This window comes from Vidua chalybeata, chromosome 18 (genome assembly GCF_026979565.1).
Source record: "Vidua chalybeata isolate OUT-0048 chromosome 18, bVidCha1 merged haplotype, whole genome shotgun sequence".
Lineage (NCBI taxonomy): Eukaryota > Metazoa > Chordata > Aves > Passeriformes > Viduidae > Vidua > Vidua chalybeata.
Genome location: NC_071547.1, coordinates 1,849,680 through 1,870,030, shown reverse-complemented (window position 1 = coordinate 1,870,030; position 20,351 = coordinate 1,849,680). Strand labels below are relative to the sequence as shown.

At 42.0% G+C, this 20,351-nt stretch overlaps 1 protein-coding gene across 1 annotated transcript in view; it reads left to right on the top strand.

Annotated features, from left to right (window-relative positions):
• The window catches only part of AACS (acetoacetyl-CoA synthetase), a 38,514-nt gene extending 18,502 nt beyond the window's left edge, over positions 1 to 20,012 (top strand). The window contains exons 6-18 of the mRNA XM_053959646.1: positions 2,066 to 2,180; positions 2,675 to 2,756; positions 2,873 to 3,020; positions 6,982 to 7,062; positions 8,094 to 8,218; positions 10,891 to 10,955; positions 11,128 to 11,250; positions 12,525 to 12,638; positions 12,811 to 12,936; positions 14,417 to 14,486; positions 15,156 to 15,214; positions 15,974 to 16,176; positions 18,704 to 20,012. Coding sequence (XP_053815621.1) covers positions 2,066 to 2,180; positions 2,675 to 2,756; positions 2,873 to 3,020; positions 6,982 to 7,062; positions 8,094 to 8,218; positions 10,891 to 10,955; positions 11,128 to 11,250; positions 12,525 to 12,638; positions 12,811 to 12,936; positions 14,417 to 14,486; positions 15,156 to 15,214; positions 15,974 to 16,176; positions 18,704 to 18,841 — 1,449 coding nt within the window. The 3' untranslated portion in view covers positions 18,842 to 20,012. The remainder of the gene's footprint in view (positions 1 to 2,065; positions 2,181 to 2,674; positions 2,757 to 2,872; positions 3,021 to 6,981; positions 7,063 to 8,093; positions 8,219 to 10,890; positions 10,956 to 11,127; positions 11,251 to 12,524; positions 12,639 to 12,810; positions 12,937 to 14,416; positions 14,487 to 15,155; positions 15,215 to 15,973; positions 16,177 to 18,703) is intronic.
• The last annotated feature ends 339 nt before the right edge of the window (positions 20,013 to 20,351 follow it).

The window sequence follows — 20,351 nt, the reverse complement described above, 5'->3', positions numbered from 1 at the left end:
CAGAAATGGGTGAGGAGCCTTTGGTGAGCTCAGTGCAGCTCCATTTGTGGGAGCCCTGCACAATTTTTTGGACTGAACTGGAGGCTCATGGAATAGAATGAGCTGTATCTGCTACACCTGAGCTTTCTGTGGAAGGAATTCCTTGCTGAGCCATCTGGCTGGATTGAAGTTCCAGTGTAGCAATTATGTGTTCCATCTGTTTGTATTGCCTTTGTATCGTATCAGGCTTTTCCTTGTTCACATCATTAGAATTCACATCATTAGAACAAAGCCCTGTGGGATTTGATGCTGCCAGTGCTAATGAACCTAACTGGGTGTGTTAGCAGATTTGGTAGGACCCTGAGAGCTGGGGCCATCTCTGCTTCTGATTCACACTCCTCTTCAGATTTGATTCTGCTCTTTAGAGTACCCTTAGTGCTCATTGGTCTTAATTTTTAAGCATCAGGCAGCATGGAAATGGGCTGTGTGTGCCATGAGGGTCTGTACACCTGTACAAATGCACACAGCAGTGTGTGGCTGTTGGTCTGCTCCTGGGAAATGGAGCAAAGGAGGAGGTAGAGAATTCACCAAAGCAGCAGGACATTTGACCTCATACTCCCTTAGAGAGTAACTGTAATGTATTAATTAAATCTCCATTTCTGAGTTTGTTAGGCAACACACTAGGGGCTTCTTGAAAACTTCTTCTGTCACCAGAACAGATTCTGGTGAGGTTTTGTTTTAAAGTAATTGATAAATTTGAATGTCAGTGCACTGTCACTGTATTTTCTAATGAACAAGGAAAAGAAAATACACATTTGATAGGAGAGAAAGCTGTTAAGTGTCATTCTCAGCTAATACATTTATATTTAGCCACATCCCTTACCTGTGGTTTCCTGAGGAGACAGCATGGAGGAATTGTCAGGACAGAACTCCTGTCCTTTTGCAGCAGATTTTTTTTGCAGTGCTGAGCAGCCCAGCTTGGAAAGGAGTTTAACAGAGATGAGTTGATTGTGATGTTTTTGCTTTCATCTTCAGATTTGGTAATAATTTGTTTCTCATTTTGGCTGCAATGTAGAGGGCAAAATAGAAAACAGAAAAATAAAGAATGCTGGGAAGAATAAACAGATGACTCAAGTCTGATTTCTGCAACATGATTTAGGAGATTGTTCTTGAACACTTAGCTGACAATTTTACAGTATTGTGTAATCTTGTACTTCTTAATGCTTCAAGTAATGGAGCTAGAGAGGTTTGAACATCAGTGTGCTGAGAGCTTTTGTTGAAAGGATTTGCTTCTTGCTGTTGAATACAAAAAGATCCATTTCTGCTAGGCTGCTGCATGCAGTGTACATGGAAAACAGTAAATGCCAGAAGGGTTTTAATCTCAAACAGGATGATAGCTGTGGTAAATTCCTGAACACAGTGTAAGCTGGAGGAGACACCTGAAATTTAGCATTTGAATGTGTTGTGCTGCAGAGATACTAAAGGAGCTCTGATATCTTTTGTTGGTTGTCTGTGTGTGTTCAACATCAATTTATTTTGCTAAAAACCAGTGGTGAGGTTTCCTTTGCTAATGGTGGCAGAACAAAGCTGCCAGTTCATGTGGGGGCCCCTCAGCACATCAGTGATCTCCCCCAGGATGGTTTTTGTTCCCCCTGGTGCTCTGGCAGAGCAGCTGGGGGCACATGGAGCTCCTCCTGCAGGTGCAGCCAGAGTCCTGTGCACCTTCATGGACATCAAGTGCCCAATTCCTGCTCACATCACAGCTGCTTGTCCTCTTTACATGAGTCTAATCTGACCTGCCAGGTGATTTTTTTAGCTGTTTAGGGCTTTGTGAGCTTGGCCCTTCCCTGAGTGATTCCTGGGGGTTTTATCATGGGTTGATCTGGTTAGGGGTCATGAAATAGATTGTTACAAACAGAGATCCTGTGTGAGTGAAAGACAAGCAAGGCAGTCTTTTAACAACTCTCCTGTTAATTCTTGTCCTTACTCCTTGCTTGTTTTGAAATTTGCATTTAGCTCCCACTGAAGTTTCCTACAGTAGCAGTTAATTTCATTTTTTTAACACATTTTTTCTCTTTATCCCTAGGGTGTACTGGACAGATTTTCCCAAATTCAGCCTAAGCTCATATTCTCTGTTGAAGCTGTTATATACAATGGCAAACAGCACAACCACTTGGAAAAGCTGCTGAGAGTGGTAAAAGGTATTTCACTGCATCCCACCTGGTCTGTGGTTCTGTGAGCACTCAGAGCCTGCCCTGCCACTGCTTGTTGCTGTCCTTTCTTCTTTACAGTGTCACAGTGGCCACTGAGGCTTTCAGAACAGATTTGGGTAAAAGCTGAATGGTCTTTTCTGTAATTTTAACAGTTTTCTGCTTGCCTAACTTTAATAGATCATCAGAAATTAGCCAACAGTGGGAGCAGGGGCTGGTGATGGTGTTTTTAAGCTCAAGCAAAGTGCTGCTGAAGACAAATGGGGAGGTATTACAGCACTAAAGCTTGCAGATTTACAGATAAAAGGCTGGCAGCATTGAGGAAATTACATCTGGGGTAACAGTTCAGTCCTCTGGGGTTTCAATACTCAGTGCATCAGAATTATTTCTGTTACTTAGTGCATTACACTGTATGATTCAATCAGGCAGAAAAGACCTTTGCTTATGTAACTGAATGTAGGAAATAATTTTCTTCCTCCTTCCAGGGCTTCCAGACCTAAAGAAAGTGGTGGTGATTCCATATGTATCTCCAAGAGAAACCATAGATATTTCTAAGATTCCAAACAGGTAATGGGAGCACTGCTGGGTGCAGAGGTGATCTTACACATGGGCTGGGGTAATGCTTTCAGAAAGTTTTGAAATGTTCCTTTTTTTTTTTTTTTTTTTCCCTCCTTCTTATGCAGTGTCTTTTTAGAAGACTTCCTTGCCACTGGGAAAGGAGACCAGGCTCCCCAGCTGGAGTTTGAGCAGCTGCCTTTCAGCCATCCTCTCTTTATCATGTATTCCTCAGGCACCACAGGGGCACCAAAATGCATGGTTCACTCAGCAGGGGTATGTCCTCCTTCCTGGAGCTGCACTGGCTCTGCTTAACTGCTTGCTTAACTACATTTTTCCTTGAACAGCATCACCCTGTGATGTATTTTAAGGAAGAATTGATTGCTGACAGTTTCTCAGCAACCTGACAGTGAACCTTTTTATGTGTTAGTGGCTGTTTGAAAGCAAATGTGGATGGGTAAGAATATAAAATATTTTGGTTTAGAAATCAGTGTGGAGACATTTCAGATTCCAGGTGATTCCTGGGAGCAAGTGTCATTCACAAAAGTACCAGTAGAAGTGTCTGGATTGATATTTGAAAAGTCAAATAACTTGAATTGGGTGTTTGCAACTGATTTTTGGACATTGTTAGCTTGAGGCCCATAGGGAGCTTGCAGTTTTCATTATCTGGATAATTTTTTACCTGGAACATTACTTCATGTTTATCAGTTTAGAGTAAGTCATCCTCATCAATCCTTTAGGGAAGGAAGGCAGAGTTGGAATCTCCTTGAGTGTAGGTTTTCATTGTATGGAAACTGCTTGAGGCAGTGTCTTGTTGTGGCTAAAGATAATATCTGATATTGGTGCCAGAATGACCCTTGCTCACTTGCTTTCCACTTGCTGTTCCAAAGTCCTAAAAATAGAGGAAAGTGACTGCAGCAGTGTTGAAACTTTAATTCTGCTATAATCCTTAACAGAAGGCAGGTTTTTCCCCATTTCAGGCAGGCAGGATGTGTTGTCTGGAGCCTTTGTAGCAATGTGTGTCACTGGAGCTGCACAGCTTTTAGCCAGTCCCTCATTTCTGCTGCTTGCTCTGCAAGTCAGGATGAGCATCCTGCAGGGCTGGGTGGCCTGAGGGCAGGATCCTTTGATGCTGTGCCCCCAGTGTGTGTGCTCTTGCCTCCCTTTGATGGCAGGGACTGGAGGATTTGCCCCCAGACAAATCCCCTGCTGCCTGTAAACACTCTGCTTTATGTGCTATCAATCGGTAGGAGATCATACCAGGCAGTACCAAATGGTCCCTTTGGGACACAAATCCAGGGTTTGTGAAGAAGACAGGAGGTGGGTTTTGAAGTTTGACAGCTGTTTTGAAGCTGTGCTGGCTTTAGACTGGGTAAATACTTGCAGAGGTGGATTAGCAAAAACAGGACAAGGTGTTTTGTTCAGTGATGGTGATAAACAGTAGAGATGAAAAATAGCTGTAGATCAGAGAACAGGACTTTACTTTTGCAAAGTTTTCTTTTCCCATGTTACCTGTTAGCTTGCCCTGAATCATGACTCTGCTCTCCTGAATCATGTACAGAGCTACCTTAGAGTTTAGGTCCAGACTACTCATCCTTGCTGGGTGGATGGATGAGTAAGATCTGTTGTTGGTGATGATTCTGTTCCCTCTAAGTAGCTCTTTAATTGTGGTGCAGAGTGATTTTTTTTTTTTCCTGGTGCTAACACCTCTGGCTGAAAAGCAAATTATTGAATTAGGAACTTCAGTGTTTGAATAGACTCTACACAAAGTCCATGCAAATTAATTCTTAGCTGTCTTTTACACACTTGATTGGGTTTATCTGTTTGTTCTAGGCTTAATCTTGTTTCCATTGGAATTAATAGGATGACTTGCATTGATTTGATTTTTTTAAAAAAGCAGAATTAGCCTACTGTCTTTGCTTTGTTTTCCAGCTTTGCTTTAAACCAAATGTGTTTCTGGTAGTGAAAACAGCAAGATGACATTTTGGTGAAGACATTTCAATTATTGCTTATTTTTAGTATGCTCCAATGCTGATTGTTACTGTACTGATTTCAGATGCCAATAGGCAGCTCACGTTAAATTCACAACTCAGTTTTCTGCAGTAAGTCTCTGGTCTGTTTTCTTGCTACATAGTGAAATGACAGTGAAGTGAAGCCAGGGCATGGGAGATTATTTAAAAAATGGTGGCTCAGAGGAGCAGGCTTTCTTTTTGATCCTTGGAAGCAAAGCTGTGTGGTTTTGACCAGTTGGGTGTGCTGCAGAACAACGTTAGTAATTGTTATTCTTTAGTCCTAAAAACATTGGTGGTTCTTCTTGCCTCATTCATATCAGGCCTGTTCCCAGTTATTCCCTGCTCCCAGCTGTGTAAGGAGATAATTCAGAGCCAAAATCCTCTTCAGGTCGTGTCTATCCATCTCAAGGACTCGCAAGGCTTGGCCTTAAACCTCTGCAGTGCTGCAGATGGCTGCTGTAGCTGCAGGCAAAGCCCTCAGGGGCTGTTTGTGCTCAGGCTCAGAGCTCTGCTGCTCAGAGCCCGGCCCCGGGGGCTGCCCCTGGCTCCCTGAGCCGTGTCAGTGCCCAGCCCTGCTCCTCCAGGCCCTGCTGGGGCTCTGCACAGCTGTGCTGCTGCTTGCTGGCACTCCAGATGTTCAGCACTTCACCAGCCCTGGGCTGGCCCCCAGGAGGAGCAGGGAGTTTTATCAGCTGCCAGATCTGGTGTGAAGTGATAAATGCTTTTGGGGTTTTGTTTGGAGGGTTGTAAAAGTCCTATAAATAAATGAGTCCTGTAAATTAACTCCAGAGAGTGTTTTGGGCTGTGGGTTTAGAACAGCTCTGCCTTTTCCCAGAGCCCTTTTGTTTCCAGCCTGAGATGTACCAGGTTTTGCAGGGAAGTTGTTCATAGCCTATACCTAAAACCATTTTCAAAAATCCCCTTCTGGCTCCAAAACTGTGAGGTAGTGGAAACTAAATGAAGGAAAAAGAAAACCAATATTTATCTGAATTGAATATAACTTTTAATTTTGCTATTTTGTGTGGCTCTTTCGGAATCTCCTGCAGGAACAATGGGCTTTCCTTTATAAATGCAGTAATTATGTAAACACCTGCAATTCTTTTGGCAACCTTACCAAGTTAACCCAGTGTTTCTAAATCCCGATTTTTGGGTGATTTTCAGCTGTAGGAGATGGCAGCTGGAGCTAGATGGCAGCGTTGTGGCAGCTGAGGGTGTTCAAACAGCAGTAGGTGAATTCAGACCTGGTTCCTTTGAGCAGTGAAGTGAAAATAAAATTTACTCCTTTATTTTTATTTAATGTTTTCTGCTTTTTCTCCCGAAGCACGTGCCAGTTTTATGACTCTCCTTTTTCATTTTGAATGTTTATCTGTAATCTGTTTTCTTTCAGTGTAAATCTTGTTTCATGCTTATGAGGCTCTTAATAGTTTCACTATGATTCCTTGCATAAATGCAAAACCCATTTTTTAATTTTAACGTTGGCTACATTAATTTGTCACTGCAGTGAAGTGACTTAATGAAGTAGTCTGTAAATTTATTTATCCTAGCAAGTTGTGCTTTAATGATGATCAGGAAGGTGGTTTAGCAGCATTTCCAACAAAAGGAAGTAATACATTTCAGGACATGATTAATATTGATGCTCTGAGCAGTGAGACATTTCACATTTCTAGTCCCTCCAGTGTTTACAAGAGATCTGTACTGTCAGGTCTTTTGTCTCCTAGATGTTAATAGATAAGATAATTTGGACACATGGTGCTAATGTTCAGCAGCTGCTGCAGTCGATGGCAGCTCTCAGTCCTTCACTCCTCCCCTTGCCCAAATACACTGAAAATGAAACTGTCAAAGGGCTTCTCTTGGAAAGTCTGACTGCTGAAAGCCTGCTGTTAAAATTAGGGTCTGCATGGAGTACTCTGCAACTCTGATGGCTGTGTGGAGTTGGAAGGGGAAGGGAGTTGTTTATTCCATGGATTAAAAGTGATGTGCAGTGGGAATTGCTGAGGTCTAATGAGAGAGGCTGAAAAGTTATGTGAGAAAATGGAGAATGCAATTGCTGCTGCTGTTAGATAGGCCCTGGGATTTACTTCAGTTGTAGTTAAAGGGAATACTTGCTTTAATCCTGGAGTACATCCTGCAAGCTATTGACTGTGCTGGTGTTTTTTAAGTCTTAATGTGCTGTCAGAGTTTTGCTTTTCATTTATGTGATCTTGTATTTTCCTTTCTTTTTGCAGGGTACCCTAATACAGCACCTGAAGGAGCACATTCTTCATGGCAACATGAGCAGCAGTGATGTGATTATGTACTACACAACGGCAAGTGGGGCTTAAGGCTTTTTTAGAAACACTAGAACATCCTTTTCCTGTAAAGATGGGACAACTTGTCCTACAAATCCACAAGTATACTTGTTTGTGTGTTAAATTGTTTTACTGCAAGGGATTGTCCCATCTGAGTTTATTAAAAAAAAAAAATCAGATGAAATAATAAAATGCAGCAGGGACCTTTCTGATGAAAGGTCAAAGCCATGTTAAATGTTTCTGACCTAACTGGTGAGGAAAATGGATTGATTTTTAGTCTCTTAGCTGTATTGATCAAGCTTGCCTCATCAATATCACCTGCAAATCAGATTCCACCTTGCTGCAGGGCTAGGTCACACTCAAGATGAGAATTTTATGTCTGTTTTGTTTGTGAGGAAAGAAGCTGCCCAGCTCCAAGCTTGATAAAGGAAAGTGGGTAAAGCTCATCTGTGTGGAGCTCAGTTATGTGGTGGGAGGTGTTCTTCCTGATGCTGTGATGAAGAAAAATGATTGCTAAGCCTTCTGTGAGTGTAGCAGCTGGAGAAGGCTGATGTCTTTCCTCATGAGTTCCCTTGTGAACTTTAACATGCCTAGTCAGTTTGCAGTATCTCCATGGAGGGATCATGGTAATTGCCTTGTCTTGAGTTCTCCTGGCTCGAGCTGTAGAGCTGTGTGTGCAGGGAGGCATGGAATCCCCACCTCATCAGGTGTTTGTAAGGCTCACTTAGATCAACATCCATCAGGCACGTGCAGCTGAGGCGGCCTGGGACAGCTGGGAGGATGAGCAGAGCTTCAGCCTTACTTGCTGATGTGATCAGACAAAATCAGTGGTGTGGCTTTAGCAGCAGGAGAACTTCAGGCAGGGCAAGGGGAAGGTGGCACCTCTTGCATGAGGGCAGGGATGGTGCTTGGGTCCAGCTTCTGCCAAGATCTGCAGCAGTGCATCCTCGTAGAGCTGCCTGTGGCTCCGGTGCCAGCAGACAGCACTGCTGGGGCTGCCAGCACTGCAGGCAGGGACAAACTCATGGAGGGTTTCTTCTCTGCTCCAGACTGGCTGGATGATGTGGAATTGGCTGGTGAGTGCACTTGCTACGGGAGCTTCAGTGGTCCTGTATGATGGATCTCCTCTAATTCCTTCACCAAATGTGCTCTGGGACCTGACTGACAGACTGGGGTATGTATCCAGGGTAAGCAAAGGCTGCTGGCACTGGCTCCTGCCACGCTGAGCCAGGCAGCCTCACTGAAGGTGCCGTGCTCTCGGGCAGGAGCTCGTGCACAGCGTGACACTGTTTATCTTTTGGCTCAGCCCTGGGTGGAACTGCTTTTAAAAATTTGTACTAAAACATTTTCTGCGAGAGGAGGAGAGACAAAGAGCTGATTGTTTCAAATTGGAGTCAGGTATTAGAATTCCAGGCAAACAAAGACTTTTGGTTCAATAGTTTTCAAGAGCAGCCTTTTCAAAAGGCAGTAATTGGGAGCAATCTGAAGAGTAATTTCTCAGCACACTCAGAACTTAGTAAATAAGAACTCTTTTTTCAAGCAGCTCAACCTAAGATTTTAATATAGAACTTTGACTTAAAGACATAAATTGACTGGAAAGGCTCAGCAGGGCTGCTTATATTTTCATATTTTGCTTTTTAACCTGTAATGCCTAATTCATACTGATAAGCTATTCAGTAATTGTTTTATGCCATTTTTTGTGCCTGAAAATGCTCACAGCACCCTTTCTTGAAGCTTAGAGAAATAGCAGGTAGCAGATAAACAGCTGTAAAACCCTGTGATTGCATTTAGCTTTGTACACTTTGTTAAACTTCGATTTTTAAAAAAAAAAAATTATTTTGTAACTTTCCTATTTTGCCAGCTGCATGTAAGGAGTAAATTTGAATTTTATTACCAGTAAAACGAGTGTTGTTTTTAATTGATAATTAAAATTGTTTGTGGTGGGAAGTGGATGACAAAAGATTCACTTTCTGACTCTGCATGATTAATAATTTAAACTTCACTGTCTTTTGTGATATGTAATATTTAAAGACTGACATTTTGTCTCTGGCTATTACAACTGAAGCTTAATGCCAAGTCAAAATGCTTCCAGTAAAAAAAAAAAAAGGCACAAAAGAAACCCACAAACTTCAGCCATGCTTCTTCACCCCCAAAGAAACCCTGGTACAACAACAGGCAAAAAAATGAGAATTGAGAAACAACCCAGCTTATTTTTAAGCATTGTCTCCACATGCCAAAAGCAAGTGAAGATAAATGTGTCTGCATGTCTCACTTTTGTAATCTGGCGCTAAAAGCGGTGGCCATCTGGGTGCTACTTCATCATGCAGTCTGTTCCCAGCTCACTCATATGTTAAATATGTTAAAAAAAAAAAAAAAAAGGCTCCAACATGTGAAGATTACCTTCTCCTCTGAAGATGCACCACACTTTCCTTCAGAGAGCATATTCCCAGGGTATCATCAGGATATCTCCTCCTGCGTGGCAGGAATGACTCAAGTGGCCATCCATTAGTGATCTGTGCAAGGGAATTGCTGGATGGTGACTAAATGCAGTTATGTCGCTTTTGGAAGGAAATAAAGGGAGATTTGGCTCTACATGTGCTGTAGAGGAAGTGTCAAAGAGCTTAAAATAGAGAAGCATTTTGTATTCTAATGTAAAATAAGCACTGGTTTGAGGCATGGAAGGAAAGTGAGATGTTACACAAGAGTAAAAATAGTTCATGTGGTTGGCATAGAGGGTAGCTGAGGAGCGCTGGGCTGGGGGCTCTCATGCTGGAAGGTTCCCTGCTCATGGCAGGGATTGCAACTAGATGATCTCTAAGGTTCCTTCCAGTCCAAACCATTCTGTGTGCCCTTCCCGTGTGCCTGGTGAATTGCTCTGTGCACTGGTGTGTTTGTGCAAGGAGCCTGTTCCTACCTGAGAGGGAAATCTTCCACCAGCATGGCAAAGGGAGACATCCCCTTTTGGCAGTGTTGAAATATCCCCTTCTCCTTGCCTGGAACAGTGTCCTACCTCCCACCCTGCCTTTGGAGTCAAAGCCAGCCTAGCAGGATCTTATTTAAGCTCTGCTGGTGTTGGTATTGCCCATCTCTGTGCTCTTATCTTCATCTGTCTCTGCATTTTCCTGAGTGAGTTTATTGCTGTAATGTAAAATGAATCAGCAGAAGCCAGGTAAGAGGATTTCCTGAGTGTCAGCAGGAGCATTAAACTGGCACTTCCACTGACAGATGGAAGAAGCAGAGCTTTTGTTTCAAGTTTTAATTCTGTTGAAGAGCTCTAAATACACTTTGCAGGGGCAGGATGGAATTGTTCAGTTGGGCCAACTTTCCTGTTCATTAGGCATGGGCAGCTCAGGCTTTCACCACTGGAAACTCAACAGGTATCTCCAGAAAGCCACTGGTTGCTGTCCCAAAGTAAAGTAATTTTTTGTCAAGCTGTGCCCTGAAATGGCAAAGTTTTCCTGTGTAAGACTGTACCAAGGCACTCTTGGGGAATTTTGGCCCATTAATAAAGTAAACATGATAACATTTTGTGATGTCTTTGGAGTGTTCTGCAGTTACAAATTCCTGTAAATGTAAGTGAATGTCTTTGTGAGATGGGAAAGCTTTGCTTAATATTTAAAGATAGAGTTAAAAGTTTCAAAGCTGCAGAGATGACATTTGATCTGACTGATTCTGATAGTTCAAAAGGATGTGCCTTGCACTTGGAAAGCTCTAAGAGGCTGCATTGTTTGTCTAATCCACGTACAGAGTGTGTAACAGCCTCAGCTCACTGCAGTGGGAATGGCAGGTCTTTAGAATCTTAGCATATTTAAATATGCAAAACATGTAAACTTCTTTTCCCTCTAGGATCACCATCCTTGGAACGGGTGCAAAGTGGCTGGCTGTGCTAGAAGAGAAAAATTTAAAACCATGTAAGCTTCAAAAAGCTGGTGAATCCCTTCTCCCTCCTACCTTTTCTCTCCTGGTTCTGGCTCCCTATCTTGTCTCAGCCCTTTATGTAATTATTCTGGATTGTAGTGACAAACAGTTCCAAACACTTGGAAAAATTCTGCCTTAACCTGTGTTGCTTTTCTCCTTTTTAAGGTGAAACACACAATCTGCAAACACTCCACACTATCCTGTCTACAGGATCACCTCTCAAATCTCAAAGCTATGAGTATGTCTACAAACACATAAAAAGCAGTGTCCTCCTGGGATCCATTTCAGGTGAGGCTTTTATGCTGCAGCATCTCAGTAATTCTCTGATTGCCTGTGCAGCTCCTTCCTGCTTGTTTGGGAAGCTTTGAATCATTTGGGATTGGTTATAGTTAAACTGGAATGAGCTGTCTCTTTAGTGCTGAGGTTTTTCTGCATAATTCACTGTGCCATAATGAAACTCAGGCACTCCAAAGTGTTTTTGGTGGATGTTTTGGGTTTTAAGTATGATCATTTATTTTGACTGGCTGTCCTTAGGGGTGGCAGGGTGAGATCAAGCAAAGAGTCTATTAACCTACAGAACATACTGTTCTGCATATAGCTGACTTTAGCAGAAAATACCTCTTGGAGAGTTCCCATTTCAATTCTTTTGTGCCAAGTAACTGCGCTGCAGATGGATTTTTTTTTTGTTGATTATATAATTAGGGAAATATCAAGCCCCCATGCTGTGCAGTTTGTTGTGAGCAGTGCTGGCTGAGGCAACTCCTGCTCACATAAGGTCCACCACAGCACTCCCCATCTTGCTTTGTAACAAGGACTGACTTTCTCAAAGAGCTTTTTAACTCAGTTTGATTTTTAAAATGTAACTATTCTGCTGCTGAAGTTATCTCAGACTCTGGGCTCAGTAAGAGTAGTGCTGAATCTAGAACTTGCTACTACAGACATTAATAGACTCAAATGCAGAAGCCTATTTTTGAGAAAAGCTAACATGATTGATTTCTGTCTTAATTCTCTTCCATAAAGTCCTAGAAAGACTATAAATATTCCAGTTAAGTAAGCACTTTGACAGTATCTATTTTTCTTAAGATAACTGTTCATCCTGAAGGCCTGGCTCCCCCCCTCCCATGCTGATAAGGTATAAAAGCTAAGTAAATGTAGCTTGACTGGTTACTTTAAACTAATGAAAACAAACAAGAAGACATTTCTAAGTAATTCTGTAAATATCTGAAGTCTGTAAAGCAGGCCCTGTTTGTCTTCTCTCTCCTATAAATGGAAATTTCCTTAAATGAGATTAAAGAGACTGTTGAAAGGAGAAAAGTTATGCCTTAAGGGATAGCTCTGCATGAAAGGCATGCACATATAACAAGATATATAAAGTAAGGAAGAAAACCTTTTAATAAAAGTCACAACATGCTAGATAATGCTGTTTGTTCTGTGCTGCTTAGTGTGGATCAGAAGCCTTTGGCAAAGGTTGGCAGTTGGCTGTTCCTATGTTCCAATGTAGTTCACAGGTTTGCTTTTTCCAAAAAATAGTGTATCTTCTAAATGGATTTCTTTTATTGTAGGTGGAACAGATATAATTTCATGTTTCATGGGTCACAATGTTACAGTTCCTGTTTACAAAGGAGAAATTCAGGCCAGAAATCTTGGAATGGCTGTAGAAGCATGGAATGATGAAGGTAACTACGATCCAAAGTGCTGTGCACACTTAGAAAATACAGTTGCTAGGTGATCTTAACTTAAACAACAAGTAGTAAGTGTAGATGCTCTTTGCTTTGTAACTCTTGTTTTTTACAGAAAGGAAATGTGGAAAATACCTCTTTTTTTTTTTTTTTTTTTTTTTGTCAACAGGAAAACCAGTTTGGGGTGAAAGTGGAGAGCTGGTTTGCACCAAGCCCATTCCCTGTCAGCCCACACACTTCTGGAATGATGAAAATGGAAGCAAATACAGAAAAGCTTATTTTTCCAAATTCCCAGGTATGTCATGAAGGCCTTTGGATGGTGCAGACTGTAAGGGGAGGCCCAGGCTTATTTGCTGCTGCCCAGTGACAGCCACAGGTGCAGCATTTCCAGGGTGAGGTCTTACATTCCAGAACACCTCGCTCTGTTTTCTCGTGCTTTGTTTTGCCTGGAGATCCACATACCAGCAGTAAGGACCTCTGCAAAGCTCCAATCCACTTTGGCTGCTGCTCTCATGAGGCAGCTCTGCCTGTCCCAGCCTGCAGTGCAGGCACAGGCTCCTGGCACGGGTGTGAGCTGGAAGATGAGCAGGGCAGGCAGCAATCAGCTATTAGAGAGTGCTGCTGCACCTCTGCCAGGCTGCTCCTGCCTGCCTGGAGGAGTCAATCCCAAGGGGAGAGAGCTGACCTGCTGCCTCATTAGCATGAGGATTAAATATATATTAAATATGTGCTCAGACATGCAGCCTTAGCCTTCTACAGGATAAAACAACAGGCACCTGTGGACCAGAGGCTTTTCGTAGTAATTCTGGAGTACTCTGCTCATCCAGGGCTTTTCCTGATGTGGCACAGCCATGCCAAATCCCCTGGTGCCTCTGGGGCAGGGATTTTTTAAGAGCAGGATCTCCAGCTGCTGTCTTTTTGGATGTGGAAGCTTTTTTTTTTAATAAATAACAACAGTTCAGAGTGGATTCATAAGAAAAGTCAGGATGTGCAGCAGGAGATAATCACACAGGAAAGCTGAGGAACGTGAAAGTTGCAGTCTGCATGTAAGCCTGACAGCAGTAAATAGAAAAAAAAAAATCTGACAGTTTTAAGACTGAAATCATTGAGGTTCTGTCTGGACCCCTTTTCTGTCTTTCCTTGTAAGTGGGCTTGAGATGGTAACAGTTAAGTTGGAAAACGGTCTTATGTGCAAATAATTGAGCTTGGTGTTTTTCCTCAGAAAAACTTGAATAGAATTGGGTTGTACTTCTGGTTTTGGCAGGCTGCTGTGGCAGTATCAATCTTAAATAATACTGAAAAGTCAAACCTGATTTTGCATTAAGACAAATAAAGAAGAGTAAGCACAAAAGCTCTCTAGGGAAATGTTGATACCTATTACACAAGGCAAGAATTGTGCATAATAAAAAAAAGGATCAAGAAAGACAATGAATCGAGGTGGGAATGTTGTTACTGCTGTGGAAAATGCTTCCAGTAATTCAAAATGAGGTGTTCAGAGCAGCTGGTTTTGTAAGGAGTGCTGTGTAGTCATGCAAACAAGCAATGAGGTGATAACCTGGGGCTTGATCCTGATTTCTGAGCTGCTCTGGGTGTGCTGGTTCTTACAGTGAATGTGGTGTGGATTGCTGGTGTAGCTCAGTACTGTCACCCTGGCTGGGGGGAGTACCTCAGTTGGTATTTCTGTGTATTTCACTCAGTTAATGCCAGTTGAGTTACACAATATCTGCTGTGACTGCATGAGGAAATCCTGCTTAACCTTTGCCATTCCCCACCAGGTGTCTGGGCCCATGGTGATTACTGCAAAATTAACCCCAAGACTGGAGGAATTGTCATGCTGGGTCGCAGGTACAGAGTTCTGGTGGGAGTGCTTGGAGGAAACAAGTGTTAAAATCTGCAGTCTTCACCTAGGAGTAAAATGCACATGATTCTTTCACCCTTGTTAGCTTTCTGTTAATTTTATTGAATCCCTCCTTGTGGATCTCAACCCTTAAATTAATCAGAGGAGCTGGATTTGAGGGAAGGGAGCTCATTTTGAGGTTCACTTCTGTATTTATGAACACAAGACTGTACTGGACATGGTTTTGTGCTCCATGGTTCACAGTGGTCACGGGAGTTTGGGTTGAGAGTGCAGCACATTCAAGGTGGTGACTTGGGGAATTTGTTTTGTGGTCTTGGCTTTGCCACCACCTTGTTTTACAGCAAAACTTCCTTACAGAAGGTCAGGTATTAAGTTGTGCCTGTGTCAGTGATCACAGACATTCAGGATCACAACTGAGGCTGGATTTACTGTTTGCATTTCAAAGCTGCTGTTTGAAACAAAGTTGGGTGAATTACTAATGTTGCTGTTCTCTGTACAGATTCATTCTGATCAGTAAAATGCCTTTTTGACTAAAATTCTGTTTCTAATGTGGTTTTGCTCTCACTAGAGAGACTTGCTTAATTGCATCAATTTTTCCTCTTGATCAAGCTGTAATCACACTTTAATGTTGCTTTGTTTTCTTTGTGATTTTTCAGTGATGGTACGTTAAATCCAAATGGAGTAAGATTTGGAAGTTCTGAAATCTATAACATAGGTATGAAATCAACTTTCCACCTCTTCCAGCTATGACACTGTTGCCTTAAATCTGAAAATTAAGCATTAAAATGCTGTTTAGAAGGATTAAGTAAGAAAAAACTTGCTGTTCTGCAATTGAGACAGTACAGAGTATGTTAGTATCAGTAAAATTTGATTTTGTAAACTTGGAACTGGTTGCTTTCCTGAAGTATCTGTAGGGTGGGAGGTGACTCATTGGGATATACAAAATCAACATGTTATGGAGCAGGTTTTTTCTTTTTCCCCTAACCTGTCAGGGTTTTCTTCTTCCCCTCAAGGCAAGCTCTTGACACTGTTTCTATTGTACCTTTCTGATAATTAGAAGTAGTTCTTGAGCTTGTGCTTTGTATTTCAAAGCCTGTGTTGTGACAGGTGGGGAAACTGTCCCTGCAGAGGTGCTCATCTGAGACTCAAGGACGTGTTGCCTCCTTGTTCTTGTGTCACCAGGACTTCGTGTCCTGTCTGTGCTGCAGTGGGGAAAGCCAGAGAAAACAGCTTTGCGTAGAACCTTCTGTCCCAAAAACAGCAGTAAACTTTTGTTATGGATCTCAGTGGTCCTTAAACCTGGATTTTTTTTTAAACCTAAAACTCCAGAGCAGGCAGAGGTGAAGCTTTACCCAGGCAGAGGATGCCTGTTTCCCTTTGCCCACGCAGGTGATGTTTTTGTTCGATACAAGAGAAAAGCCGCGCGTCCAGGACGCCGCGCAAACCCAAGCTCTAACAAAGACTCCCTTTGCAGTGGAAGCCTTCGAGGAGGTGTCTGACAGCCTCTGCGTCCCTCAGTACAACAAGGACGGCGAGGAGAGGGTGATCCTGTTCCTGAAGATGGCCTCCAGCCACGCCTTCAGCCGCAGCCTGGTGAAGCGCATCCAGGACGCCATCCGCGTGGCGCTCTCCGCCAGGCACGTCCCCAGCCTCATCCTGGAAACCAAAGGCATCCCGGTATGTCAGGGGAAAGGCTGCCTGCTGTTTTCTTTGTCACCTTGAATAGTAATTAAGGAGCAGTTGTCACTGCTCTTCAAACCCACATACGTGGAAATTTTAGCATCTCAAAAGTGTATTCGGGCTTTATAAATAGTTTGTCTGTGTTGCCTAGCAACATCTTTTCATCTCCTCTTCAGCTAAGCGTGTTTTTTGTTTTTTAAATGAGTTGCGTTTTCTCAGTAGTGTGTTTTTCAAGCTCTTAAAAGAAAATAGTAAAAAGGTCATTTAACTTGAGCTTTTCTGGCTATCCATAAGCATATTTTGTTTTTGTTTTCCTGTTACAAGTGACTTTCTTAGGAAAGCTGAGAGCACTCGGCGAATTCAGAAGATCATTTTGTAAACCATTTCACTTTTACATCTGTTTAACCACTTAAATGTAGCTTTATCACTGTCTTAACTATAACAGTAATTAAAATGAAATTGTTGTGCTTGTTCAGGGGGAGAAACGTGTGCAGCTGAAGGTTCTTCCTGCTCAGTCTGCTGAGGCCGTTCTGCTGGAGCTCTCTGTGTGAACTCTTTAGTTGGAATGTCTGTTCTGTAGCCCTCAGTGACTCTGAGCAGCAGAATGGGGGTGCAGAGTGTGGTTTTTCCCCAGACTTGAGTGTGTCCAGACAAAAGACTTGAGACTTGAGAGCCATCATTTGAACCTGGTACCCCTCTGCTGGCAGTGTAGGCTTCCATGTGGAAGTGCTGTAGGGCTCTGGTCCACAGAGGGATTGTCTGCTCCTGATCTCTTGAGTTCATTTTGTTTCAGGATGTTGTTGGCAGATTTTGAGTCCTTGGCCCCAAAAGTCTTTGCATGAGTGTAAAATTCCCTGAAGTTCCCATTTTCTGGGCTGCAGCTCAGCTTCTGTGTGGAGTGTTGAACTTGAACACTTGAATGTACAGCAGGGAGGTGCTTGGGATGGGCTGCCCCTCAGGAGAGCCTGCTTGGATCATTAATTAGTTCACACATTGACTGAATTGAGTGAATTTTAATTACCTTTCAGGTAAATCTGCCAGTGGTGAAGTGATCAAAGCTGTCTCTCATCTTTCTTTAAAAGTTTTGCTTGGAAGGGAAGCTGCTGCTTTTGGAAATGTGCTTGACTCCTCTTCTGAAAACACAATCTGATCCTGACACTGTGTTCTGGTACAAACAGTACAGGTGTGCTGAGGTGATTTAGCAGCACAAAACATGGTTTTAGTAGGATATTTAGTATTTAAAACACAGTGTGAGTCTGTCTAGTTCTGTCCTGCCCAGATAAACATGCTGGTCATCATCCACAGGATTTACTGATTAAAGTAAACTAATTTACTTGGAACAGCCTTATCTTTTTTTAAAGGGGGCAGTTCCCTTGCAGGCCACTGAGCTGTTGTGGTTTCTGGTGTGAAAATGAGGTTGCTGATTGTTGATGAGAGAGATGAAGGTGGCTCAGGAGGGTAGGGTTACGCATGACTTCAGCAGATCTAATAAAGAAAAGTTGGATTTTTTGTATCCAGACAATATTGTAAGGGCGTGCTGAGGATTATTTCACCTGGTCTGAATGATGTCCAGTTCCAGATGCACCATTTATCAGTGGTGGGGCCTGGAGCTCAGGAGGTTCAGTGGCTTTGGAGGCCAGGACCAGCCTGGGTTCCTCCCCCAGCAGACTGAGCAGTAAAGCAGGTGGGGTCCTGTTCCCAGAGCAGGCAGAAACATTGAGGAGGGGTTTGTGTGTCAGCCTTTCAAAGCTGCCACCCCCAAAATCTCAGTGGCACCAGCACCAGGAAGGGGCTCAGAAAGCCTTGGTGCCTCTAAGAACAGAGATCACCCAAGCTAGGCTTAGGCTGCTCCTGTTCACACTGCAGCCCATCCTCCTTCTGTGCCAGAAATTACAGCTCTGATCCTGAGAGAAGAATTAGGGTTTTATTCTGCAGGGTCCTTCCTTTGAGTCACACCATGTAATAGATTCATGTGATTCAGAAGTGCAGGTGAAGCCTCTGCTGGTTCCAGTTTATTTTATTTGTTATGGTTTGTTTTGAAATGCTTAGCTGTAGAGGAGCATTTAAGCTCAGTTTCACTTCACCCTTTTAGAAGAACTGTCCAATTCAAATAAGAAAATCCTGGTTTTCTTCTTCCAAAGCCCAGCGCAGTTGGGCTTTGTTCTTTGAGTCCACCCTTGAAAAATAAAAATTGTTTGAACATTGGATGTGTCAGAACATAAAACCCAAATATTTTTAGTGTTTATACCATGATTCTGATCTGGTTTTGTTGTTTTATATTGGAGCTTGATCATGTTCTCACAGAACTGCCAGTAGGAGTAATAAACTGACACAAACTCTTTGAATTCTACCTACTCTTCAAGTGATTTTTCAGAAGAAAGTGCTTCACGTGTAACAAAAGAGAAGGCATTCTGCTAAATTTTGATAAAGTTCTGGAATTGGTGGGGGGTTTCATGAATATTTTCATAAAACCACTACATGAAAAAAAAAAAGTCATTTTATCTTTGCTGGTTTTGTTTTTCAGTATACAGTAAATGGGAAGAAAGTGGAAGTAGCTGTGAAGCAAATCATTGCAGGGAAAGAAGTTGAGCAGCGGGGAGCTTTCTCAAACCCAGAGGCTTTGGACCTCTACCAGAATATTCCTGAGCTTCAAGACTATTAAAGTCACTTTTTTGGTTTTTTTTTTTTTTTTTTTTGTGTCTGTCTTAGTTCTGTATTTGTTTTGTATATACCAATACTGTATGTAAAGAAAAAGCTCTATTTAATACCAGTGGTTCTTTTAAAAGGAAAAAAAAATATTTCATGAAGTGCATTATGAAAGGCTTGGGTAAAGCTTAGCTCCCTTTTATTGGTTAAATATGCCATATATTTTGGAGTTTTTTCCAGCCTGGAAGGAGAAACCTGCCTGTTTTGATTTTTATATATATGAGTGCATCTTTTCTGGTTTCATTTACATCAACAGCCCATCAAATGGGAGCACCAATAGTTGCAGATAGAATATTTCTTTCATAAAATATTTGCTTTTTTTTTTTTTTTTAAACTGGATTTTTAACAACACTTTTCAATCCCTGTGTTTGACCCCTGTAAGGGAATACACAGTGACTTGAACCCCTTGCCCCTGAACCATGCAAGTGTTCTCTGTGTAGTGTGCATTAAGATGTTTTTATGAAGCCAAATCATAATGCACTAAACCCATTTGACTCAGAATCATTTCTTGAAATATCCCGTGGTACCTCTGAGGGTAACTGCTGCTTCATTTTGTGCTGTAGCCTTCTCATTGTTTTGAGCTGTTGGCTGAGAGACTTCTGGGGGCTCAGAAGGTGAAGGGAGCATTCCCTCCTCCTTATTCCTGGGGTAACTCCAGGTTATTTCCTGGAATTTGCTGACATTACTGTGGATTGACATAATTACATTTGAAGAAGACATTTTGCTTCCTTGGTTGAAGTCCTTTATTGGCTCCAAGTTTAGCTGAGGAATTCCAGGGTGTTTCTTTATTAAAAGCTGATGGGTTTTGTAACTTTTTTACTAAATGTTGTGTTGAAAGTGAGAGACCCCTTTTCTAGGTCTGTAACCTTCCAGTTTATAAAGGGAAAAATACTGTAATTAAAAAACTGAGCTTACTGAAACAGCGAAATGGAAGCACTAAAGTGTTTTGTTTTTCATAAAATGCAGTAGTTGTACCAACCCTCTGGTATTCAGTGTCTCCTGCACTATTTGAATTTTGTGGGTGAAATATTGTACTTACAATTGTGTTGAATGCATTCAGCACTGATAAAGAGTTAATTAAAAGGAATCAATTCTTTATATATAATAATTATATATTACATCTCTCATCTGTTGCTGTCTTTATTTTCCTTTTAACTGCTTGTCATGAAATAATTTTTAGCTCAGTTTGTTACTGATTTTAAGGGGTTTAATCCAAGCCCAAAACTTTCTGTGCTGGTACTTTCCCTACTGTACCAAGTCAGACGCTGATGTGATAATAAAAATACCAAGGACCCATTAGAAAAGTATAAAAAGGAGCTATCCAAGCTGCCAATAACCTATGATTAAAAGTACTTTTAAATTCCTGCCCCTTCTGGCTTGCTATATATAAATTTTACATTAACTGTGACTTTGTATTCATTAAAACTTCATTATATTGTTCTTTAATTCATGCAAAATGTCTGAGG